The sequence below is a fragment of the Octopus sinensis genome, linkage group LG9, assembly GCF_006345805.1.
Source record: "Octopus sinensis linkage group LG9, ASM634580v1, whole genome shotgun sequence".
In the NCBI taxonomy this organism is placed as follows: Eukaryota; Metazoa; Mollusca; class Cephalopoda; order Octopoda; family Octopodidae; genus Octopus; species Octopus sinensis.
In genome coordinates this window covers 5,665,574-5,693,570 of record NC_043005.1, presented here as the reverse complement: position 1 = coordinate 5,693,570, position 27,997 = coordinate 5,665,574, and the positions used below count along the sequence as shown (strand labels likewise).

General features: G+C 36.8%; 1 protein-coding gene across 1 annotated transcript; it reads right to left on the bottom strand.

Annotated features, from left to right (window-relative positions):
* Window positions 1–12,624: 12,624 nt before the first annotated feature.
* Window positions 12,625–18,952, bottom strand: LOC115215892. The gene is made up of 3 exons (XM_029785243.2): window positions 18,697–18,952; window positions 16,760–17,132; window positions 12,625–12,969 (listed from the first exon to the last, which is right to left on the bottom strand). The coding sequence occupies exons 1-3, from the start codon at window positions 18,859–18,861 to the stop codon at window positions 12,656–12,658; spliced, it is 852 nt and encodes a 283-aa protein (XP_029641103.1). The 5' UTR covers window positions 18,862–18,952; the 3' UTR covers window positions 12,625–12,655.
* Window positions 18,953–27,997: the final 9,045 nt, after the last annotated feature.

Sequence of the window (27,997 nt, the reverse complement as noted above, 5' to 3'; positions counted from 1 at the left end):
TGAATGTAATGAGTTGTTAATCCATTGTTCACACTAAATTCAATAAAACCTTTTTGGTGTAGTTTAATCTGGTTCACTGTAGCATAGTGAAGTTGTTTAATCTGAGTTTGTCAATCATTTGGAAGTAGGTAATTTATTGGTGGTGGGTATTCCTAAAGAAATACAAATAATCATCTTAAATACCCATCCCAACAACCTACTAGAACTATAAGGCCAATGAGGCAGTGCCTATGACATCATAACCTGTTAGAAATTGCAGCTACATCTCCTCAAATTGCACTCTTCCACTTAAAGGAGAAAGGATATATCTAACAACATAGTCATGGAGATATGAAAAGATGTGTTGACTGCTAGTTTAAGTGAAAAAATAACATAAGATGATGTAACTTTCCTGAAAAATGCCCTAAATTACTGCAATTCCACCGCATGATTACATTATCATATTCAACAGCAATAAAAGAGTCAGTTAATACACATGTGAATGAAGACAATCTTTCATCTCATTGTCTCGAGTCATTAATGAAATACCTCAAAGTAATTTCAAGTGCTAGGCTTCACAATCATTAATGATCTTTCTCTCTTAGTGATCTTGTATCCATAACATAGCAAAAGCTATATTGAAAAATTTTCAGATAATACCTCAGAAACAAACAACTGCTGTCTGTTAACAAACCTCAAGTGCAACCCACAAATTATTTCTGATTAAAGCGCAAGTCAAACAATTTTGTGGGTAATTGATTAGTTGCCCTAAGTACTTGACTAGTATTTTATTTTATCAATTCTGAAAGGATGAAATACAAAGTTGACTTGGGTAGGATTTGGACTCAGAATTGAAAGAGCTGGAACAAATACTGCAATGCAGTTTTTTTCCAAAGCTCTAACAATGCTGCAAATTCATTATCTTTTAATAATAATAATAATAATAATAATAATTGTGTACAGTGCTCAGGTGCACTACACTTTAGATAAAGTGTATATATAATCAGGTGTAGTTTCGAGGGATTTCGGGAAGCATGAGGGCCTTAAAGGATGCAGTGTCATGGCAGTCAACAACTGATGCAGGCAGTTTATTCCACGCTTCAGCAACCCTGAGCGTGAAAAAATGTTTCCGAAAGTCATGGGAGCTGTGCTGTTTTCTGACTTTGTAGGCATGTCCACGTGTGTTAGACACATGGAGATCAAAAAGGTGTTCAGTGTTGTTGTTGGTGAGGTGGTTGATAACCTTGTGGGTGTTTACCAAGTCCGTCGCCAGACGCCGGAGCTTCAGTGAATCCATGCCCAGGGAAACAAGGCGCTCAGAATATGGTAGGTATCTGATGGAGGGTATGCGTTTGGTTGCACGTCTCTGGACAGATTCCAGGGGTCAATGTTCTGAGCAAGATAGGGATTCCAAACTGATGATGCGAATTCCAAGTGCGGTCGTACCATAGCTGTATACAGTTTTAAATAGATGGCTGGAGAGCGGCTAACAAAAGTCTTGCTGAGTGATGCCAAGACACCCTCGGCCTTCTTGACAATTTTAGAGATATGCTTTGTCCAACGCAAATCACTGCTGACAGTGATGCCTAGGTCACGCTCGCAAGAGGATTTCTTGATATCAGTGTTGTGGAGGGAGTATGTGGACGCAGGGTTTTTTCTCCCAAAATGCATGGTGGTACACTTGTCCACAGCCAGTTTCAGTTGCCAGTCTGTGATCCATTGCTGCATTGTGTCTAGGTCTGATTGCAGGAAAGAGTTGTAGACATCAGGATCAGTCCTCTTGATTTCAAGGTACAGCTTGATGTCGTCTGCATATTTCAATACTGTGGCATTCTTTAAATTGGCATCTATGTCATTAATGTATGCCACAAACAGGAGGGGACCAAGGACAGATCCCTGTGGTACACCCGATGACATCTCATATGGTATAGAGTGCTGTCCTAGAACTGTGACTACCTCCTTTCGGCTGAGGATGAAGGATTTCAACCAGTTAAAAAGGTCATCCCCCACACCCATTGCAGAGAGTTTCACCATAAGCCTTTTGTGTGGCACAGAGTTGAAAGCCTTAGCAAAGTCAAGGTAGACAACATCCACCCATGAGCCACTGTCAGTGATCTGAGTAATGTCCTCAAGGAACTCGACAAGCTGGTCACTGCAGCTGGAGTTAGGGACAAATCCATATTGTGAGGGTCAGATGAGACTGTGAGAGCTCCAGAAGTTCCAGAGTGTTTCTCTGACACACGATTCCATCAGTTTTGCAATACAGCTAGTGAGACTGACTGGGCGATAGTTGACAGGTGATGTGCGGTCACCCTCTTTGAACAGAGGAATGACACTGGCAGTTTTCCACTGCTCCGGAGTAGCACCATTGTTGAGACAGTACTGGAAGAAAATAGAAAGCTGGTGTAAAAGGAAGTGCCTGCCACGTTTGAGAAGCAGGTATGTAACTCCATCGAGACCAGGGGAGGCATAGTTGCGCTTATTTTGAAGGTGACGTCGCAGCATTGCAGGTGTAAATTCCATAGTTGTTATGGAGTTTGCTGTTAGTGATGGTGAAGATGGTACATTTTGGTGAGATCTACAATGGAACTTCTGTACCAAGTGAGACAGAGTATTACAGATCTTCTCAAATGCTTTTAACTATGGTTCTCTTCCTTTTATTAAAACTATCTCAATATTCCCTTACTATAATTCAACAAAATTAAATACACTACAAAAAAAAAAAAATGCTGCCAAGTTGATCATCATCAAAGGGCGTTTTACACATAAGGCAATGTAATGACAAAACATTTTGACCACTAATATTACCAGATTAGAGTGTTACCTCTCATATGATGGGTAACTTTCAAAGTATACTTTTGACACTATAGGCAATATCAGGAAATGTGGCTTAAATTCAATAATTATAATGTAGCTTTTATCATATTTATTTGTATTTATATAAAATTATGAAATGAATGCTAATTTTCTAAAGAAAAATATTTATTACCTTAAAATAAAATTACATAAAACAAATTACTCATTTGTATAACTCCTTCCATAACTATTCTGTCATTTCCTCCACTTCTTCCTTCTCTTCTTCCTCATCCTCTTCCTCCTCCGTCTTTGATCCTTTCTTTCTCACTGTGAGATTGTGTGCACATGTATCTAGCATTCCTTTACTCATTTTATGCTACTGGCCCTAGTATGTGGACTCTTCCTGTGCCTTTTATTTATTAACTCTCTTTCTATCTCTCTTTTTCTCTTTATACCCTGCTCTCTCTATGATGTAAATCTATTGGGTTTTTTCTGAAAACTTTGATACAACCTTTATTTAAATTGCATATATCCGATGCATAAATAAACATGAATATTTCACGGAATTGCACTAATGCACATGTGATAAGCTATAGGTGATATAAAAAACTTAGTTCAAGTATTAAAAAAATACTTTTCACTATCCAATCATCACTACCACGACCTTCATCACCATCATCATCTCTCTCTCTCTCTCTCCCTCTCCCTCCTCTCTCTCTCCCCTCTTTTTCTCTGCCTTACTTTAACCTCACCATCATAACATCACCCTTCTGCTAAAATTATTACATTCCTCCTACCTCACATCATGGACACTTCTCTCTCCCTCTTTTTCTCTCTCTCTCTCTCTTTCAATCTCCCACTTTCTGTCTCACTCTTTGCCTTATCCTCTTTTTGCTCTTCTTTTTCTTTCTCCTCCCTTTCCCTTCAACTAATCACATGAAAGTGATACAATTACATTCCCTCTACCTCACAACATGGATGCTTCTCTCTTCCACTTTTTGTCCCTCCTTCTTTTCCGTCCCCCTTCTTTTTCTCTCTTCCTCTTTTCTTTCTCCCTCTTTTTCTCTAATCACGTGAAAGCATTACTGATGGGCTAAGTAACTCAATGACAAGCAGAATTATTATAAGATAATATTGCATAGCCACTCCTTAACAGAACAGTGTATGGGTATAAAATTGACAATAAGAAAATAAGCCATCTATTTTATATGGATGACTTAAAACTCTATAGCAAAGACAATAATGAGCCTGAAAGCCTATTATGTACTGTGAAAGCATTCAGTGATGACATTGGGATGGAATTTGGTCTTGATAAATGTGCCAAGGCAACTTTTCAGAAAAGGAAATTGAAGACCTTAAGTTCAGTCATGCTAGATATTGACACAGTTATAAAAGAACTTGAATGGGAACAAACTTACAAATACCTCAGAATAAATAAAGGCTCTGGTATTCAGCATGCAAGCATGAAAGAGAAGATCAGGAAGGGGTATTACAGGAGAGTTCAAGCAGTCCTGAAATTTGAGCTAAATGCACATAAGATGTTAGCCATAAATTCCTTAGCAGTTTCAGTTTTTATTTATAGCTTCAGTGTGTTGAAATGGAATATCAGCAAAAATAAAGAGAATTGACAGGAAGATTCATAAGCTGCTGACTTGCAATAAGGCAGACACAAAAGGTTGTGGCCTGATCCAATTTGAAATCTTTTACTAAACCACCACAATTGGACTGGCCAAATATCTTGAAACATCTAATGATTGGATGCTAAAACTCATTGAAAATCTCAAGAGGTATAAGAAGCTTCATTCTCTCACAAAGGAGAGCAAAAGATGTGCTGGTGAGGTCATGCATGATATGCAGATTGAACAGAATGATGGAAGTGCAGCAAAAAGTTGAAATTAATGGCAAAGTAAAAAGTGTATGAATAATTGGCTGATAGGTGGGAACAAAACCTTCTACATGGCAAATATGTGGCCTGTAGCAAACAAGCTGATGTAAACCAGAAACACACCCCTAAGGAGAGCTCAGGGCTAAAGGCAGAGAGCAAAGGCTTCATCTTAGCTTCTCAAGATCAGAGCTTGTTGACCTGGAACTTCCAAGCCAATGTGATGAAAGATGGAGTAGACCCAAAGTGCTGATACTGCAATGATGAGATTGAAGCAATGAACCACCTAACCTCTGGATGCAAAGTTTTAGCACCTGTAGAGTATAAATCAAGACATGACAGTGTTAGCCAACATCTACACTGGTTAGTATATAAAATCAGACCTGCTGATAAATGGTATAAGCACCACTGTGAAGTTGTAACTAAGGGAGAAAATGTAACAATTCTTTGGGACTTTCCAGTACATACAGACAGACATGAAAGCTAATAAACCAGATATTGTTGTGAAAGAACAAAACAATAAAGTCTCTTTATTGATTGACATGGTCATGGTATCTTGGCAAAAGAATTTGACAAACTCAGAAAATATAAAGATTTGCTGATTGAAATAAAAAAAGAATGTGGCATCTCAAGACAGTTACAATAACAATGATTGTAGGAACACTTGGAATGATCGAAAAAGAGGAACTCAAAAATTATTTGAGAATGATCCCTGGCTTACCATCTATGCATGAAGTCAAAAGATTGTTTTAGCTGGTATGTCACATGTACTGAGAAGAGCATTGTCACTGCAAATTTTCTTTCCCTTTTTTCCACTTTTTTCTTTGTTTTCTTCTTTTATTTTTCTATTTTTATTTTTTGTTTACCTTTTTCCTTTTTTTCTTTCTTTTTTTTCCCATTTTTCTATCACATATCTTGACTTTGTAAATGAACAATCTGGTGTGTTTATTTTAATGGCCTACCAATGTATAAGCGAGTTTCTTTGCCCTAGGTGTTATGAAAACACTCAGCAAGAAATGGGAACAAAATTGAAAGAAGAAGAAAAGTAATAATAATAATAATAAGGTCACCGTTGGACAAAGTATAGTACCTGTAAGCCCTCTCTGAGATCTAGAAATACCTATTTCTTTATTACCCACAAGGGGCTAAACACAGAGGGGACAAACAAGGACAGACATAGGTATTAAGTCGATTAAATCGATCCCAGTGCGTAACTGGTACTTAATTTATCGACCCCGAAAGGATGAAAGGCAAAGTCGACCTCGGCGGAATTCGAACTCACAACGTAACGCAGACGAAATACCGCTAAGCATTTCGCCGGCATGCTAACGTTTCTGCCAGCTCGCCGCCTTAGATCTAGAAATACCATGTTGGCATCTGGTGGGGTTAAGCCTGTCTCATGGGAAAAGGGGGCAGAGGTGACTTAATAAAAACACTAATGGGTTTGCCACTAAATACCAAAATTCTCAGGAGTAAAAATGTCAAATACAAAGATATAAAACAATGGATTGAACAAGACTGGCATTATAAATAGTGTACAGGAGGGTAGGTGTGGACTCTCAGAGCCTTAGCTAGCAATCCACCTTGTGATGGTGTCACAATAAAAATACTGGTGATTGCACAACCTTACAAATGCTACCTGTAAATGAGTGATGTCAAAATTAAATAATAACCATAACTGCGCCATCAGGACCAGAACTGTTAACAGTGAAGGTGTTGCACATGGCAGGCAGGGAGTATCTGATCCAATTCCAGCAGGTCGTCATCAAGCTATTGGTCAGGACCAAAATCACAGTCAAAAATGCAAAAGAAATGGGTAAAGAATGAAATGGGAAAAAGAAGTAAACAAAATACTAATGCAATACTGGCTGAGAAGTGAGCCAAATAAAAGAAGCTTCATGAATCAAATGAAGAGAATATGGGATGAAAAATGAGGTTTTGAAGCATCTGCCCAGTGACTAATAGACCATGCTAAAGCAATCCATAGGAATGACTGGATTATGGGAGTAGAGAGTGAAGAAATTCAGAGAAGCTTAATAAAAAAAGAGTGAAACAGCAGTAGCAGAAAGTGGAAATGAAGGGATAAGAGATGGAGAATACGAAACAGATGGAAGCTGCAGAGTACCAGTAAAGTAACTAATGAAGACGATCTAGATGGACAAGTGACAGTAAGTACTGCACAAGACTTGAATGATGAAGAGAAGGAGATTTCAGAAATGTTGCAAGGTAAAATGACTGATGGGAACAATGAAATGCCACCAAATATAAGATATATGGACAGAAAACAAATGAGGAAAACCACAGGCAAAGTAAATGACATTTTAATCATGATCAAAGCAGAAAACATCAGTGAAATGAACCAGCTGATCATAGCTGCTGCTAATGTCGTAGCTAACATAGTAGGCTACAAGCAAAAAATTGAAGATATAAAAGCAAGTGAAAACAAAGAACCAAACTGGAGGAAGAAAATACAAATAAAGACAGATAAAAAACAGAAAGAACTGGGGCAATTGAATAGGATAATGAGAGGAGAGCTCAAGAATAAGTTAGTAATCAGAAAATTGAATGGACAGTACAGTTTAGAAGAAAGGGGAAAACAAACAGTACATGAGGAATTGATACAAAAAGTGACAGCATTAAAGGCCATGTTAAAAAGATATGAAGCTAGATGTAAAGGTTTCAAACATAATAGACTGTTCCAATCAAATAGAAGGTGTCTATTTGAGGAAATGGAGGGCGGCCAACACCAGGAACTGACTCCAGATGCAGGAGAAAGTAAAGAATTAAGGTGAAGTCTGTGGAACAGACCAGCAAGAATAAAGAAAGTGCGGAGTGGCTAACAAAAGTGGAAAGACAACTTGAAACTGTACCAACACAAAAGGACATTAGAATTAATCTATATGCAGTGAGACAGAAGTTAGAAAAATAGCAAATTGGAAAGGACCAGGCCCAGATGGAGTACAAAGCTATTGGCTGAAGAACTTCACACAGTTGCATGAATTGATTGCTGTGCAACTGGTTGACTGCCTGCAGCAAGGTCACATCTCTGCCTGGATGACAAGTGGATGAATGCTGCTATGCCTTAAGGATTCCTTGAAAGGGAATTTGGCATCAAATTTTCGACCTATAACCTGTTTACCACTAATGGAAAGAAAAAGTCTAGTAGAGTATTTGCAGAGCAGCACAGAAAAAACTCCTAAAGGCAGTTAAGAAAGAACAGGTGAGGAAGTGCATAATAGGAGAAAAGGATAAGAATGAAATACAAAGAGAGTACATCAGACAGATCGAAGAGAAACCTCAGCATGGCCAACTTTGGAGAGTCACTGAAGATGTAGGTGGAACAAAATCCTGGTGTTGGTTAAAAAAGGGACAATTAAAAAAAAAGTAGCAGCCCAAGATCAAGTGATAAAAACAGCTTGAGAAAAAATATATATGGAAAGAATGTGTCAGAAAAATGTAGAGTTTGTGGAACTTGGAATGAGACAGTGGCACAAATTGTGGAAGAATGCCCTGAGTAAGCATGAGAAGAATATAAGAAATGGAGGCATGGCCAGGTTATAAGAGTTTTACACTGGAAACTGTACCAGAAACACATGATTCGAAGCTGGAAACACATGGTAAAATCATCAAGTAAAAAAAAAGAAGAAAAAACTAAAGTCAGAGAAATGTAAGATTCCTACCAGGAATAAGACCAAATCTGAGCTTTGTTTCATTGGTGCATTGGGGACAGTAAATCACAACATAGATAAATGGCTGAAGGAGATTGAAATAGAATGCCTGGTAGAGCTGCTACAGAAAGTTTACCTGTTAGGGACAACAAGGATTATCAGGAGTGTTCTAAGCACTTGAAAAACTGCTGAAAACGTGTGGATACCTAAGGTTGCAGGTAGTAACCCATTACCCACATAATTCCTACCAAGAATAAGACCAAATCTGAGCTTTGTTTCAATAAACAGAAAAGAAATAATAATAATAAGGAAAGTTTTTGATAGTTGAAGAGAACAAATAGCATGGTACCATAGGATGCAGGTAGCAAACCTGCTACTCATGCAAGATCTCAGGAGTTCCAACAAAACCTGAGTTAAAATAATAGTAAAAATAATGATTTCTTTAGTAATAGTGTTAATGGTATTAATAATAATAATAATAATAATAATAATAATAATAATAATAATAATAAGAGCACTCAGAATGTGCAAACCTCCTCTAAGGCAACACCAACATACTCTCAAAGATTGGCCAGAAATGATTTTTAAAATGAGAATATCTGAAATAAACGATGTCCTCAGTTGACGAACTATGGTTGTCCCTCAAAGCATATGTAATCTGGTTGACTGACCAAGCAGTTCCCGTTGGGCTTCCCAAGAAGAAGAAACACAAGCCCTGGGTGATGAAGAAGGTTAAACGAGAACAGAGATATTGCTTGGGCTGAATTCAAAAATCTAGATTCGACTGCAGCTTTTGAGGTGTACAAAACTCAATGAGACCGAGCCGTGAAAATTGAAAAGGAAGAACGCTTCAGATATGAATACAGAATCGCGGCAAATGCCAGTTGCAATCCAAAAACCTTCTTTGCCCATGTCCAACGGAATTCCCGCTTGAACAACCAAATTGCAACGTTGGTAGACTCAACAGGTGTATCGATTGAGGACCTTTATCAACAGAGTCAGTTATTTGCCGAGGCTTTTTCAACTATTTTCAAACAAGATGATGGTCGTGAACCCCCTCCATTTGATAGATCGGTACCTACAATGCTTAGATTGGTCATCACGCGGGACGAAGTCAAACGTGTTATTCAAGGCCTTGATGTCAACAAGGGTCACGGCCCTGACGGCATACACCCACAGGTTATCAAAGCATTGTCTCCGGTCATCTCCGGTCATCTTCTATTCAATATGTCATTGGCGACGGGCGTTATACCTGCGGACTGGAGAACAGCGATAATCTGCCCAATTTTCAAGAAAGGGAGCCGCGAAGACCCGCTTAACTACTGACCGGTTTCCCTTACTTCAATAATCAGCAAGATGTTTGAAACCATCCTTAAGAAAAGTATGTTGCTCCACCTCCAAAACACAGCCTCTATCTCTGATTCCCAACACGGCTTCATGCCGAAGAGATCATGCTTGACCAACTTACTGGTAATGGAAGAATTGGTGACGCGTATCCTCGATGATGGTGATGCTGTTGACATCGTTTTATTGGACTTTGCCAAAGCTTTTGACTCGGTAAACCACCGCCTATTACTTGTCAAGCTTCAAGCATATAGTTTCCATCCGGATATTGTACGATGGGTTAGTGCCTTCCTCTCAGATCGCTCCTTCCAAGTCCAAGTTAATGGCTCGCTGTCCGACGTCTCCAGTGCGAGCCTCAAGGTTCAGTGCTTGGGCCCTTATTGTTCTTAGTCTTCATAAATGACTTGCCCGACGACCTCACGCAACACACCCTTCTATTTGCCGATGATGTCAAACTGGTCGCTCCTCGCTGTGATATAGAGGATCTTCGTCGATGCCTCTACCAAGTTTGGAGATGGTCTAATGAATGGAACCTGTGTCTGAACGTGTCAAAGTGCTGTCATCTGCTTGTTGGCTCTTCTCCTGCAACTCAACTTGATTTCGAGCCGGGTAGTCTGCTGCTGGAGAGAACTGACCAGGTAAAGGACCTGGGTATCTTAGTGGATTCTTTGTTTCGCCTTCGGCCCAGTGCATCCATGCTGCCAACAAAGCACGCAGAGTTCTGTTTTTGATTCGACGGTCATTCAGAATGCTCACAGCAGCCATATTCCTACCGTTCTATGTCATGCTGGTGAGACCCATATTGGAGTATGGGATTCAAGCCTCTTCTACTTATCTCCTCAAAGACATACAGCATCTCGAAAGAGTCCAGAAGCTGGCTAGCCACATGGTTCTTGGTCTCAATAATTTGTCTTATGAAGAAAGGCTGAAGACGCTCGACCTTTATTCTTTAGAAAAACGACGACGCTGTGGTGATCTCATTCTTGCTCACAACATCATAAGCGGAAAGTGTAACCTCTCGAAAGAGCTGTTCTTCACTCCTGCTCCAGAGCGTCGGCTGCGAGGTCACTCCCAAAAGCTCTATCTGTGATGATTTCATCTCAATCGAAGGAGAGGGGCTTTCTCCGTCCGGGTTGCGGATCCGTGGAATAAGCTGCCGGATGAGATAGTGAAGATGCCGACGACCGCTCGGTTCAAAGTCTCCCTTGACCACAAATGGCCTGAACTCTTTGCATGAACACCACCCCGTACATAACTCCATGTCCCCCTACATGGCGTTGCTTTTTGCTTTTTGAGCCAAAAATTTAACTAACTAACTAACTAATATAACAAATATCAGAATTAGACATACAAGAAGCAAGCACAGAAAAAGCTAAGTGCCTGAAAACCCGTGCTAAAACTGCTGCCTTAGATATTCTGAATGATAAATGGCAAGAAAAACCTCTCAATGGCAAATACCCAAAGAAAGCGAATAATGCAGATGTTGACAAAGCCCTGACCCATCAATGGCTAATGACCTCTGGCTTAAAATCTGAAACAGAAGGGTTTATCATAGCAGCTCAAGATCAATGCCTACCTGCAAGGAACTACCAGGCCAACATATTAAAGAACAGCAGTAGCCCAACATGTCATGTATGTCAACAACAAAATGAAACCATTGATCATGTTGTCTCCAAGTGCAGTCTTCTTGTGCCTACAGAGTATCTCAACAGGCATGATAGAGCTGCGCAATATATTCCCTGGGTAATTTGCAAAAGCCTGGACTTGCCCCATGATAAAAACTGGGGGGAACACAAACCACCTCCAGTGCTTGAAAATGACCACACCTCACTCCTCTGGAACTTCACCATTCAAACTGACTGAAAGATAGATGCGAATAGGCCAGACATCATAGTAAAAGACTTCAGACAAAAAACATGCCTCCTCATTGATATGACTGTCCCAATCGATATAAACGTATCTGTCAAGACCTACCAGAAACTGAGAAAATATAAATATTTGGAAATAGAAATCAGCAAAATGTGGAACCTGAAGACTAAAACAATACCTGTTGCCATAGGTGCCCTGGGAATGATAGCAAAAGGGGCTGATTACTACCTAACTCAGATACCAGGAAACCCCAAAATGGCAGAAATTCATAAGATAGTGCTCATGGGAACTGTTCATATCCTACACAAAATACTTTCCATGTAATCTCAAGTTTTAAAACAAACATAATTTTTGTATGGTTTTTTAGACACTCACTAGTACAACACTAAGTACAGAACCAAATATATGGGCACCCTAGGCATAACACCAACATGAACTTCCAACTCGTCTCTTGAGGCCTCTGGGTGAGACTTGGAGCCAGCTTGTGCAAATGTAAAGCAAAAGTCAAACATAGAATAATAATAATAATAATAATAATAATAATAATAATAATAATAATAGTAATAATAATAATAATTGTTTTGTCTTGGTATAAAAGATGGGCTACAGCAAATATTCTGCTCAATACCACAGATTTGCTTGTCAGTTGTTTGACCATAACCAGTTGAGCATGTCCCTTACTGGCTGACGATATGTGCATCTCTGACCACGAGCAGAAGTAGTGGAGGAGCATCAGAGCCATGTGTTGAAAGGAATTCTTAGCGGTTTGGATAATTCACCTTTGGAAACATGGGTGGTTCGTTCAACATCCTTAAACAATCCTTATTCAGGGACCTTTTGAGCAGGATGGACTACTTGACCTGAAGAAAATTCTAACATGGCCCCACCTGCAAGGTCATGCACTGTTTATCTTGATATGAGATCACCATGTCACGCACACATGGTTGTGATGCATGTGCCTGGTGTACCCTTATCAGACGTGTACTCAAGATGGGTATACTAGGCTTCGTATATTTTACCCAGTGTCACTTTGATGGCATGCACTGCTCTCTCACTCAATAATAATAATAATAATAATAATAATAATAATAATACAGAAATCATTTTATTCCAGAATTCAGTCACAACGACACATATTTGATGGACAGCTACCTTTTGGGCAGAAATCTTTGCACCAGGTATCATAGATACCAACCCAGGAACCAATAGCATGGCAATTCTTGAAGCTTGCAGGGCGTCTTGTAGGCTGTGATGGTTTTCGTACATGGCTGGTAGTGATGCGGATATGAGGTCTGCGAGTTCGTGGACGTATTGTTGACGGAATTGGTGCACCTTTGTCCAAGATGCCTATGTCTGCACAACCATAGAATTCTTCTTGTGCTTCAGAACATCCCATTCCAACACAGTTATCGCCTTTACCCCATGTGTTACCTAAAAAAAGGCAGTTCTTTAAATATATTTTTATGTTTTTCTTAATTTATTTTTATATTCATTTACAAGATTATATATTTTTTACGTGTTTTTCTCAGTCAGTATGTTAATATTTTAATCTGACATTACAATAAGTACCGACTGGAAACACCAAAGACAAACAGGCTCACTGGCAGGTTCTCAAAGCAGTTATCAATCATTATTCATTATCCAGTTCATGAGATTTTTCTTGTAAAATCAAACCAAAGTAGGAACTACTCACTACATTGCATATTAGAAGAATAACCTATCTTGCTAGCACTATCTGACATATCTTGAGGAGATGAATTATTGCAGTTAAAATAGCAGAAACAAATGACAATAACTAATTTAAGAATGATTAATCAGGCAAGCCAACAGAATTGTTAGAGTGTTAAGAAAATACTTTGCAGCATTTCTTCCCACTCATTATATTCTGAGTTCAAATTTGGTTGAGGCTGACTTTGCTTTTCATCTATTTTGAGATAGATAAAATAAAGTACCAGTCAATTGCTTAGGTTGATAGAATTGACTTCCCTTTTCCCTCAAAATTGCTGGCTTTGTGCCAAAATTAGTAAGAATTATTATTACTGAGCTGGTGTTAAGGTATCAAGCTGACAGCATTGTAAGAGTATCAGAAAAAATACTTTGCTGTTTTTTTCCAGCTCTTTACACTCTAAGTTCAAATCTCACTGAAGTTGACTTTACTTTTATCCTTTCAAGGTCAATAAAATAAAGTACCAGTCATGTACTGGAATTGATGGTATTGACTAATACCCTCCCCTCGACATTGTTGGCTTTGTGCCTAAATCAGGAACCATTATTTCAGCTAAGTTTAAATCCCACTGAAGTCAACTTTGCCTTTCATCTCTCCTAGCTCAATAAAATAAAACATCTGCCAAGTATCAGAGATACTCTGTAGTATAATTGATGGTCACTTGTCTAGTAATAAAAGTGTAGTTCAAGTTTCATCAGTCTACTACACATGTAGACATTTTTCTATTTCACTTATACACTTTAATATCAAATATTGAGTATTATTTAACTATATTTCAGTGACTAATGTTTTAAAGTAAAGTACTATTTTGTTTGTTACTTTCTATTGAATGAGGACCTTCAGATGACTGCTGAATGGAATGTGATGTCAGAGCATCAGAGATGTCAAACATCAGCTGTTTGCATTTTGTCATTAAGGCTATACTATATTGTATCCATAAACAAGATACTTGCTTAGCAGCCTAGTTCATTTGGTTGTAAAATTGTACCAGAAGATATTGTAAGTTTACCTAAGAAAGTATTTTGTCAACATGCAGTGTAAAGCTCAAGTTCTTATTTGAAGGAAGCAATGTTGAGGTCTCATGTATCTCATCTTAATAACCAATTATAGCATGACAGAAACCAGTCTTCAACCATAAGACATTGATGGGGGAAGAAAAATTCTATTTCTTTCTTCCTACATTCTACCTCTTTTAAAAGCACACATTTCTGTATCATCCTCTTGATTATGCTACAAACAGAATTAAATAATTAGCAATAATTATCTAAACAACCACTATATGAACAACAATGCAGGAATGAACACCAAGGTACAAGGTTCTGTTCTCACTACTGTTTGATAGAATTTCACTGTTACATTTGGGGAAACTATGACCAAACTGAACTGGCTCAACTTTCTAATCATGCATGTGATATAATTTGACAATTAAATAATTAGTTAAACAGCATGTAAGAAAAACACAAAATTCAGTCCCCCTCCTCCACCTTTTCCCCCTTCTCCACCTCCTTCTCCCCCTCCTCCCCAAGTTTATTTCTTTCTTACTGTGTATGTATAGTGTTCCTTTACATACACCAAGCTTATCATATTCATCATCATCATCATTGTTTAACATATGTTTTTCATGCTAGCCTATGTTTCACTGCCATGTAGCATGGCTGTTTGCACACATGCATTATACAGTCTACCTTTCACTCTGAGCAAGAGGCCCTTTGTTACTTGTATCTCTTAGGTTGACTCTCTTTGTACCCCTCTTTTACTTTCATTCTACATGATGTGAAGCTTGACTGGAGAAATCAACCAACCAACACTTATATCAGTTATTCATCCTCCTTCTCCTCCTCCTCCTCCTCATCATCATCATCATCATCATTGCCATCATCTGTTTTCCATGCTGGCATGGGTTGGACAGCTTACAGGAGCTGGCAAGGCCAGGGGCGGCACCAAGTTCCATTGTCTGTTTTTGGCTTGGTTTCTACTGCTTGGTACCCTTCCTAATGCCAACCACTTAACACTATACTAGGTGCTTTTTATGTGGTACCATCACCAGTGTTTTTTACATGGCACCATCACCAGTTCTTTTTATGTGGCATCAGCACCAATGCTTTTTATGTGGTACCAGCACCAGTGCTTTTTATGCAGCACCTTGAATTTAGGATATCAGTTTTGTTGTAGTGGACAGGTTTTCTTGAGTACAGCAATGCACCACTTATCTCAATTCTTTGTCCTCTCTTTTGGATATAGAAATATTTTGCCTCTTAACACAGAATGTAAGCACAGCACAGATGATATAATATAAACCACTGAATCCTAAATGCAATCAGATACATCTCTCTCATCTTCAAAGTTGAAACAATAATAATAATAATTGTTTCTAATTTAGGCACAAGGTTAGCAGTTTTGTGGAAAGGGGAGTTAACGGATATCATTGACCCTAGTGCTAGACCGGTATTTTATTCTGTTGACCCTGGAGGGATGAGAGTCAAAGTTGACATCAGTATGATTTGAACTCAGAATAGAAGGAGCTGGAAAGAATTCCCCAAGGCATTTTCTCTGATGCACTAATTATTTTGCTTAACAAAAATTACAATAATTCTTTTTAGTTCCTTCTGAAAGTTATCAATTTTAAGGGGAGCATTGGTTAGTCAGTTACACCAACTCCATTTCTAGACTGATACATTATTCTATCAACCTGAGAGGATGATGGGCAAAGTTAACCTTAGTGCAATTTGAACTCAGAATGTAAAGAGCTGAAAGAAATGTTGCTAATGATTTTACCACATTGCTGCCTTAATAATGGTTTCTGATTCAGACACAAGGCCAACAATTTTAATGGAAGTAGTGGAGTTTAGTTGATTACATTGCTCCCAGAACAGACTAGTACATTATTTTATCAACCCTGAAAAGATGAAAGTTAAAATTAATTTTGATGGTATTTGAACATAGAATGGAAAGAGCTGGATCAAATACTGGAAAGCATTTTTTCCAAGGTTCTAACTCTTCAGCCAGCTCACTGCCTAAGAAACAGTTATAATAATAAGACAGTTATTCTAAGAGAGTGTAGATGGCTGTGAAGACAGGGCAGCAGACAACTAGTTGATATGTTGTCCTTTCATTTCCTATCATAGACCCTTCATTATAACTGTGACCAAAACACTTAATTTTCAAATGGTTCAGTCATACTAGCTGTAAATAGGAGTACAGTAGACTAAGAACAAGTAGCAGCATTACTGGTAATATACAAACGAGTAGTTAGCTTGCAGCAATACTGAGTTCAGTTCCTTCTGTGTGTAAATCTATTAGTTGTAGACCAGTGTTCAATCCAGGGTATGATTAACATCTCGTTTGTAGCTCAATGCTATGAAAACTGGAGGTAAACACTGGCCACAGATTATTGATATTAGGAAATTGGTTGGTTGCCAACCAGCTCAATTACTAAGTACTGATGGCTAGTTGGGACTTGGAGAAAGAGAAATAAAGTTATGTTAAAAACCTCACCTGTATGATACTTCCACTGGAGGACACACTGAGAACAGGTGAGACCAGCTGGCAACCTTAACTTGGTGTAAATATGGCCAGTCTTTCGGCCAATTTTAATACGACTACCACTACCATCAGCACGTTGGAGAAGATATTTATCCAAGCACTCTTGTGTGGCAGGTTTCTTTACATTGTTGTTTGGACACAAGCGGAACTCAAACCAACCCAGGTGGTTGTTTTTGAGGTCAACATCAACTGTAATTATTTGGTCTTTATGATAATAGCGACTGATGATTCCAGTTGCATATTTACCACCTGCTTCGTTCTCTCTTGGGCCATCATAAGGGTCACCACATATTCCACATTTTCCATGATTCTTTTCCCATTGACGCTATAAATAATAAAAAGATATAAAAAGTCAGGTAATTAATTATTTTTATTATGCCAAAGGTTGGCAAACTTTTTATGCCACTGACCACTTCATGGAATCATTAATAACTTATTAACCCCCATGGTTTAAATTTCTAGAACAAAATTAACAAATATTATTAATAAAAAATTTCTTGATTTAAAAACAATAATTCCTTCATTCTTTTGTGCCATTACTGCTTTTTAATAAGAAATATTTAAAGAAATTTAATGAAAATACTTAGCGAAATTGATAAAGAACAATAAAAGTTCAGTCAAATTATATTGATAATGATTCAGTACCCTTAACGTTCAAAATTGTTTCAGGTGTTTATGAACTCATGGACTGCCACACAGATTCCCAGGGGTCAACATAGACCACTTTGCTAATACCTGGATTAGGTAGTGGTGTGGTCAACCAGATCAACTTCAGAAGATACCTGTTGCTCAATCTTTTGTAAATCTAATATTCAGAATCTTTTCTGTATTCTTTGTTTTAATGGACTTTGACAAAAATGAGGATAGTATGTTATACTCAAGATCATGAAAATTTCATTTTTCTCCAATGAACTTTTAAGCATTTTACATGTTTATTGCACCTTCACTTTAGTGAAGGACTAGAACATCATTAAAATATTATCCAACCCATGTCAGCATGGAAAACAGATGTTAAATGATGATGATGAGGAGGATGAGGATGTTGATATATATATATATATATATATATATATATATATATATATATTGTCCACAGATGAGATCCACAGATTCTCTGTATAGATGAAACTTAGTAGTGCTCAAAAGATTCAAACTTAGACTCTAATGTGTTTGCAGAAGATTGATTCCCTAAGATAAAGAAAGGCTATAAGAAGAATCAAGTTGAGCAAGTATAGAAGCAATTATACAGATAAACAAATTAGACATATTACATATATTAGATATATTAAATATAATAGTTTGGTATGAACTACAAAATACAAATATATGTATTCATGCATAACAAGAGAAAGCAAAAGGTGAAGACTTTCTGATGATGAATTTTTAAGTATAAATATATTTATATTAATAGATCCAACTTACATAAAGTACAAATGACAAAGAAAATGAAAGGAAGGGAAGAAAAGTGTTATAAGTCCAACAGCTGTTTCTGGGGGATTGGAAATCCATAATAATGTTGGTAGATGTAGTAATGGAAGCAATGAACCATAATGAAAGCAATGAACATTGGACGAGATGAGCCTCCATCATCAGGCTAGAAGAGATCTTAACATTTCAGATCTTAATGTTGTATAATTGTTTATCTTAAACAAATCTTTATGTTCCCTATCATTTAATATTGTTTGCTTGAACCAGGATCTTGAACTTCTCTGCATTAAGATCTGAAATGTAAGATCTTCTCTACCCTGATGACAGAGACTCATCTTATCCAATGTTAATTGCATCCATACAGTTGCATATTGTGATGTCTAGAATTTAGTAAAACAAACAAATTTAAGCATAAAGGAAAGAACTGGGACTGAGATTAACACAAATAGAAAATAATTTACCGATATTCCACCACAATACAGTTCAATATCATCATAGTTGACTGGAGTCTTGAACCCCAAACGCCACATACTAGACCGGGAAGGAGGGTCCATCAGTCGACCATGACCTTTGACACCCAGAAACAAACCAGCGTAAAACACCAAACTAGAATAAACCAACAGCATTTTGGTTGTGTTTAGTGAAGCATTCAGGAGCAAAATGTGTAGTGCTGTCCTTTTAAATATATCTTCAGAATGAATATAGTGGGTAATTGAAGAAAGCAGATGGGTAATTTCCCATGCTTATCAACTGCGTTGTTGACATCATATTTTCTTTTATTTTGCTTTTTTTTAATTAAAAATGAAGCAAGCATAGATAGATAATTTTTGAGTAGATAAAAAGAAAAATTAGTAGATCAACAAAAATTTAGCAATGTTTGTTATTTATTATTGTTTGTAAAGGAAATTTTTGTCACTAAAGTATATAATGAATGCTAAGCAAATTTGATTGATGTTTTGGCCTACTGACAAAAAGATAGACATGTTATATTGTGACAATTCATGTAAATGATGGTTTCTGTGCCAGAGAGAAAGCTCTTGCTAATTCACTTCGCCTATTTACAAATATGCACCACTGGAAAATGTAATTTAAAGCACAAAGGTAGTGAAAAATTCATTAATTTGCAATACTAAATTCTCCTGTGATCTTAAAGAGTCAACAAAGATAGCTCTACATAATCAGTTGATCTGCTTGAATTAGTGACTATATCTCCCTCAGATTGTACCATAATGTCTTAAGAAAGGTATGTTGGATACATTATATCTACAAAAAAAAAAAACAAGAAAAAACAAGAGTGTCATGACTGGAATGCTTTGTGATCATAGGTCTGTTTGAGCAAAGCTGATTTGATAGCTAAACAAAAACAGAGATAGATACCACTAGTATCAAAAACATGCTGCAAAATGACTCACTGATTATTCCTCTCAGAATTAATTGTAAGAATCAGTTAATCGTATTACTATACAGATCTGTTCTGCCTCATAAGCTTTAAGGTCATAAGCAACCTGATTATGAGTTCCTTAATATTGTAGCTTTTTAAAGATCTGACAAGTGTTATATATGTCTCTATGTCCCAAATTTGTGAGAGAAAATGAGAGAGAGAGGCAGAAAAAGGCAACTAGACAGACAGACAGACAGACAGACAGATAGATAGACAGACAGACAGTAATTAAAATGTAGATAGCTATTAAGTTTGATTTTGGTTGACTGTTTGACAACACAGAATATAAGTGACAGAAATTAATACACATATTGTCCAACATCCCTGCTGTTTCATGCAGCCATATTTCCTTCAAATCATACCCTATTGTCTTAGAAATGGACATGTGGATAATATGAACCTGAGTTTCCTGTGCATAGGAAATGGGTGAGATGGTCACAAACAGAAGACTTTGATTATACTTTTATAGCATGGATATCAACACAATGTGTGTTGTGTATGTGTGTGTGTATATGCACGTGTGTGTGTATATGCATGTGTGTGTGTATGTAAATTGTAAATGTGTGTACATCAGTGAGTCAACCATGACCTTTGTTGGTGATTTCAAGAACTGTGAACCTCATACTCTCCTAAAAGATGGGAGTGGGTTCCTCATACTTTACTTGATTTTGGAATGGATTTGTCCATCTTTATTGTGTCTAGGTTTTCTTTTCGGCATGATACCATTCCATCCTTAACCAGGCCTCTAGTTCATCCCCAAAGTTTCAAGGTGATATGGTGATACAACTGGTTGTCTCTATGCTGGAGGAGAGAACCCTTCTGCTTCTCAGTGCTCAACCTAGTTCTTGGCTCCTGATGCTAAGGATCAAATTATTTCTTCTGCAAACATTGGAGTTGCTATCAGTGGTACTCTTGGAGCAGAGATTTCTGAGAGCTACTGCTGCTGCTACTTCTTTCCTTTTCTACTTTTCCTACTTTTCTGGGTAAAAATCCCTCTGGTGGCTCTTACTCCCAGAAGCAACTGGACTTTCTGCCCTTTCTTTCCCATTTGATTACATTCCTTTCTACTCACACAATTGAGTACAGCTCCTAGATAACTTATGGTTTTCACTGATTGTCAAAGCTTCCATATCTTTTCACAGTTTACTCGTGGGTCAACAATCATAGGAATGTCTCTGACCACATCCATTGTGTTGCATCTCCCCATATACTGTGACATCAACGTGTATGTGGGACACCTGCTTTGCCTGACACTGTGTCTTCTCAAAATCTTGAAAAAGTACACAATTTCATATGCCCTGTTGGCTGATGGAGCTTGCATCATTTCACACATTCACCATAATTTCTTTCAACTACTCCTTTGAAACATATGTAAATCCCCTCAGTTTATTGAAAAACAAAGGCATATCACTTCATCCCTTGCCCTTGCCTTGATGAATTCCACAAGCAAGGACACACTGCCTTTTATGACATACCTCCATACCTCTTTTGTTGAAACTAATCTGTTCCACCACCAGAAAATGTTTTAATAGTTTGCAATAATGCAAATAAGCTCACCATCTTGAAATAATAATAATTGCCACGATAAAGTATGACAGTATTCACATTGGAAAATATATAAACACTACAAAATTAGCACTTCTGCTTACTGGTATGAGCATTATCCTGAACCAGTCATTGAAGGTAAAAATGTCACTCTCCTCTGGAATTTTTATAGTCAACACCAACAGAAGGATCCAGGCTAATCGACCAGATATAATTTTTCAAGACAGAGAAGAAAATACTTGTCGACTAATAGATGTAAGTGTTCCCACTGATAAAAATATATCTGTAAAGGAATTTGACAAATTGAGTAAATATAAGGACCTGGAAATTGAAATACAAAAGATGTGGCATCTTAAAACGAGAACTGTTCCTGTTATTGTAGGTGCCCTAGGTATGATAAAAAAGAGATGTCAGAAACATCTAGATAACAACCCAGGAGAACCATGTCTCAGAGAAGTTCAAAAGATTGTGCTGACAAGTACTGCCCACATCCTTAGAAAAGCCATTTTAAATGTCGGTGTTGTATTACATGAAAATATTTCACTACTGCCCCTGCCACTTCTTCTCCCCAAGCTTTTAGTAATACTGTAACATCTCTTATCCTTCACCCACCCTAGGATGCTGGGTGTGTCACGGCAAGTGATTGTAACAAACATACAAATTAAAAGTAAATAATGATAATAATGATGATGGAACAAATAGGGACTGAAATAAGGAGTACATGGAACAAATAGGGGCCGCAATAAGGGCGATGATTTTCAAGGTGAAGGCAGTAGAGGCCTTATACAATGAGAAAACTACTATAAAACAACCACCATAGGATTGCAGAAATATCTAACTCAGAAGCAAGGAAAACTGGTACACATAGCCACAAAACATGAGTAAAATGAGAAACTGTTTTTTGTTTTTAAAAAAACCGAAAAATACAAGAAAGAAGTCATTGTACCTGACAACTATGGAGAAAAAAAGGAAATAACAAAAATTGTGAAGCAACTGAAATCTAAACTAGAACTGGAACAACAAAATACCGTGTAAAACGATAGCAAGAAAAACCCTTAGATGGCAAATAATGGGATATGTTAAACAGATAAGTGAAATCTCAACAATGGTTGAGAAACTCAGGACTCAAAGCAGAGATAAGGATTTTTAATTATAGCACAAGATCAAAGCCTCCCCACCAGAAACCACCGAAACACATTATGAAGGAAAATACAAGTAACTGCAGAATATGTGGTGATGGGGAAGAAGCAATAAATCATATTTTCCCAGTCCTGGCTAAAAAGGAATATATCCACAGACACAACAGAGTTGAGACCTATATATGCTGGAAGCTATGCCAATGCTATGGAATGATAACAGAAAAGAGATGACAGGCATATCCCAGAAAAAATCTCAGCTAGTACTTATTTATTTTATTGACCCCAAAAGGATGAAAGACAAAGTTGACCTCCATAGAATTTGAACTCAGAACATGAAGATGGCTGAAACACTGGTAAGCCTTCTGTTCAGCATGCTAATGATTCTACCAGCTTGCTACCTTCATGAATACATATAACATCTTGAAAATAAATTAATATATATAACATACAGAAAATAGCTTGAATTTATATATATATATATATATATATCACTACTAGGCACTGCACACATCTACATAAAGCACTTTCAATACAGTGAATATAACAACACCAAAACAAACCACAGCACATACCTAAGGCACACAGAACTGCACTTGGTGGTGCAGTGAAAGCATGTGATAAAAATGAAAATACTGAATAATAATAATGGTTTCTTATATTGGTTAAAGACCCAGCATTAATATTGTGTGGAAGAAGATGAATTGATGTATGTCACACAATGTTTGTGCTGTAAACATGGCTATAAATGCTTGTGAATGCATACCAGGTCATGAGAAATATGAATGACCTTCAGCTGTTTATCTCCTAGCCCTGAAACATTGGTAGGGACTGATGAAATGCAATGGATAATAGTACTGCATGTTTTCTTGATGTCTACCAATCCTGTATTTTTACTGCAGTTCTTTCTTTCTTTATTTTTTTGTTAAGATCAAAATAAAAAAGATCTTAACCTTACTTTAGTTTATACAAAAATCAAAATGTAGCAGTGGTGAAATGCAGTGGGTAATAGGGCTGCATATTTTCTTATTATCTACCAATCCTATATTTTTATACAGATCTTCAGCTTTTTTTGCTAAGATCAAAATGTAGCACAACAGCAGATCTTATATGAGTAAATAAATGGTCTGTGACAGGAAAAAAAAAGGAAAGAATTAAAGTAATGATATGAATAGACTGCAAGAAACACACCAAAGACTGTAAGAAACATTCTGACATAACTCTATTTAGAATGTCTTCTAAAATCTTGGTTAGAAAGTTACAGATTTCTTTCACAGCTGAACAAATTTTAATTGATCATTTACAAAAGAGATCAGCAAATGTTTTATTTTATGGCTTTAAATGGGAAACAAAATGTAATAATTGAGAACATGATAATGGATGGATTGAAACATTTAAGATTTTCAAAGATGGATATCAACTGAAAATGAAGAAATACAAGAGAAATATTGAAGAAAATTGTTTTGGTTTGGTTCCATTTGTGATAAATTTAGTAAAAGAATTGCTTCTGAAGCATTATACTTCAATGAAGCAGCTAACTTTTCCATGACAAAAACATGCTGGACTTGTAGTGGGAACCAAGCCAAGATTTGAACCATAGTTCTCAGTTTTTTCCTGTCTAGAATCAAGACCTCTGTATTTTCCATGAAATGAAAAGAGTTGTCATAAAAAGAATTAGCACCAAGAAAATATGGTCTGACTATCGGCACTGGCTGACTTATTTATGACAAAGGCCGCAACTTCATAGAAAGCATGCAAGTTTTCCCACCAAACAAATTTTAGAACCTTTTTGACCAACAGTTATTTAAAGGTGAGAAAATTCAATTTAAAGTAGAACTCTTTTAGGTCTATGCAAGTCATGTTGCATTTCCCTTGTATGGATAGTCTCTCACCTCTCTCGTCTGTTCTGGCAAATTTAATTTAATTTAACCATACAAATTTTCCAAGTCTAATCATGTGCAGAGAATGAATGTGTGTTTCTTTGCTGTCACGTCTCACAAATGAACCTTTTTTGGACTGAATAGCGACTGGTGATGAGAAATGGGTTCTCTATAAAAATGTTAAGTGCTGAAGACAGTGGATAGGGAAAGAAGAAACACCAGCAGTGAATCAATCAGATTTTTAAAAGAAGGGTTACCCATAGATTGATTTCTGGCTTAGGGAAGCAATTTGCTCCTGCTGTTTTCTGTATGGGATGCCAAAAGAATATACATGTAGAGATTTATACATACCATATGAATAAGTTATATCCACAGGAACTCACTAGCCTGCTTTCAACCTGTGCTAAAACAATATGTGATTTATAGAGCTATTAGCATCTATTTCAAGTATGTTGGTGTGCTTATCCACACCTGTTTGCTATAATTATATAATTATACATCAGGATAAATATTAACCTAAATGGAATTAACATGCTGGCCACTTGATAGAATCATTAAATGGCTTTATCCTTCATTAATTAATTAATTATAAATAAATATGTATAAGTACCCCTGATCAATTTATATTTACTGCAGTATTTATTTTGATCATAAATGCACATGGTTTGTGGTGAAGAAATTAGATTTAAATAGTATATATGTGTAGATGTATGAACATATTGGTGTGGATATAACTTGATCATATGATATGTATAAATATCTACATGTATATTCTTTTGGTATCCCATACTGAAGACAGCAGGGGGAAATGCTTCCCTAAGCCAGAAATCGATCTATGGGTAGCTCTTCTTTTAAAAATCTGATTGATTCATTGCTGGTGTTTCTCCATTCCCTATCCACTCTTCCACTGCTCTAGGGACCAATTCTGTCGGTTTTTATTCCACTCTAAATGCTTTGCAATGTTTGTTTTTGAAAATAATGATTTTCTGAATGCAGCCCGTGAAATCTGGCTTCATGCAGCTCCCGGCAAACAGATTTTGTGGAAACTGGGTTCTTGAGGTGGTCATTAAGCTCAGCAGTAATTTTGGGAGCTGTACTTTTGTGATCCTTTCTAACAATTCATGTTTTGAAAGTTTTGGTTTTCTTCCGGAATTTTGTTTTGACGAGGAGGTTTTTCCTTCTTTCTCAAAGGTTGCCATTACTTTTGAGACAGTACTTCTTGATACACCAAACAGCTTGGTTGTTTTCGTTACACTAGTGCCTGTCATACAAGCACCAACAATTTGACCTCTTTGAAAGTCCGATAGATCTGTCATTTTAATGATTTTTAAATACCTTTTCTGATGATATTTGAAAAGAAACAGCAATTTTAGCAAAACATATTAAGCAACACTAATAATAAATAAAAAAACATAAAAACAAACAAGCTTTTGATGGTTTCATAGATATTTCAAAATTATAATGCTATGATGCTAGGAGTTTCCATTATTTTGTCCAACTCCTGTATATATAATATATATATATATGTGTGTGTGTGTGTGTATATATATGGATATATATATATATGTATGGATATATATATATATAATTTTTATCAACTGCATATTAACCAGTTTTAGCATATCTTGTAATAATGGCTTCAAATTTTGGCACAGGCCCAGCAATTTTGGGAGATGAGATTAAGTCAATTAACATTGAGCACAGTACTCAACTGAAACTTATTTTATTGATCTTAAAAGGATGAAAGGCAATGCTGACCGTGGCAGAATTTGAACCCAGAATATAAAGATGGATGAAATGCTGCCAAGCATTTTGTCTGGTGTGCTAAAGATTCTGTCATTTTGCTGCCTTAGCATATCTTGTATTATTAATATCTAAATATGGACACACTGCGTTCTCTCGGAGGGTTGTGAGAGAGGTTACAGCCCATTGGACTGACACTAGTGTTTGACTGCCATTTATATCTGTTAGAAACAGGAACCAAATCTCCCTCAAATCATACCCTCCATTAAAGCTGATAAATATTCTATCATCTCAAGAGAGATAAAATGGCAAAATTGAATGTTTCATTTCTTGATGGGATTTGAATTGTGAATATAGAGGAATGAAAGAAAATACTTCACCAACTATTTTACTTCAAAATCTAAGTTTGTCCATACCCCAATCAAAGAGTTTAGATTCTGTCCCCAAATAAAAAGATAAGGATCCTGCAGCTGAATCAGATATAGTATCTCTTATTTTAAAGGTAAATTCCTGTGGTATAAGAAAAATACATGTCACATTGTGGAAAGGAGATGGTGAAAATGTGTGTGAAATAGAAACAAAGAGTAATTCAAATGATGGCTACTGGCACATACACACGTATGTACTTTCACACATATATGAATGCTATTGGTGCACATGCACCTACACACACACATGACACTTAGGTGTGTGTATGTGTGTGAGAGAGGGAGAGAGGAAGAGAGTTGTGTGTGCTATGTGCATATGTGTGCATTCCATTAGCATTCAAATGTGTATGAGTAAGTATGTGTACAATGACCAATAGAGTTGAAACTAATAGTAGAGAAAATGTGAATTGTTAATCAAGAAAGGCAAAATATGAACAAGGATGAAACAATGATGACAGGTAAGAATATTTCGTGCAAGCCTGAAGGGGAAAACAGGTGAGAACATGACTGAAGAGAACAGGTAAGATTTCCTGGAAATTAATCAAAGAATCATAAAGGAAATGACTAGATATTATTAGTGAATGGGGTGTTTATGACTAACATCGTAGCACAAAATGGACCTTGAATCTTGATGGGTACTGTTAACCTATATATTATTTTGCTTCTCATGTTAGAACATCAGAAAAAAAATCATTTATGGTATTTGTTCTGGCACTTTACATTCCAAGTTCAAATCCTGCCAAGATCAAATTTGCCATTCATTCTTTTGGGGTCGATAAAATAAAGTACCAAACTAGTATTGGGACTCATGGTATTGACTAAAGCTCTCCTCTCAAAACTGCTGGCCTTGTGCCTAAATCAGAAACTATAATTCTGCTTTTCACAGCGTTTGTGTGGTCAAGTGAAACATCTTTCACAACCTTAAATCATGGAATGAAATAAAAAGCATAATCAAAATCTTTAACATAAAACAAGTTCAAATGTTACACTTTAGACATCCTTAACTATGGAATGACAATGCAGACATATTTGAAATTTGTAGCATAATGAACCAATGTTATAATAATTTGTAAAATTTTGCATCAAAACAGATTAAAAATGATGATTAAAATGTGTAAGTTTTATGTGGCTCACTAATTGTTATAATCATTCTTATTAGCACTGTTATGCTGTTAAAAACTGAGTCTAAGGATTAACTTGTAATACGCTTGATAATGATATCTGTAACAGATCACATTTTAATAATAATAATAATAAACATTGTGTACAGTGCTCAGGTGCACTACAATTCATCTAAAGTGCATATATAATCAGGTGTAGTTTCGACGGATTTCGGAAAGCATGAGGGCCTTAAAGGATGCAGTGTCATGGCAGTCAACAACTGACGCAGGCAGTTTATTCCATGCTTCAGCAACTCTGAGCGTGAAGAAATGTTTCCGAAAGTCATGGGAGCTGTGTTGTTTTCTGATTTTGTAGGCATGTCCACGTGTGTTAGACACATGGAGATCAAAAAGGTGTTCAGTGTTGTTATTGGTGAGGTGGTTGACAACTTTGTGGGCGCTTACCAAGTCCGTCGCAAGACGCCGGAG

Excerpts from the sequence above, each read along its gene's own strand:
- LOC115215892 (XM_029785243.2), bottom strand. The coding sequence starts at position 18,861 with ATGCTGTTGGTTTATTCTAGTTTGGTGTTTTACGCTGGTTTGTTTCTG. Across the intron at positions 17,133-18,696 it reads TGTATTGTGGTGGAATATCG|CGTCAATGGGAAAAGAATCA; the intron begins GTAAATTATTTT and ends TATTATTTATAG. Across the intron at positions 12,970-16,759 it reads CCAGTGGAAGTATCATACAG|GTAACACATGGGGTAAAGGC; the intron begins GTGAGGTTTTTA and ends GCCTTTTTTTAG.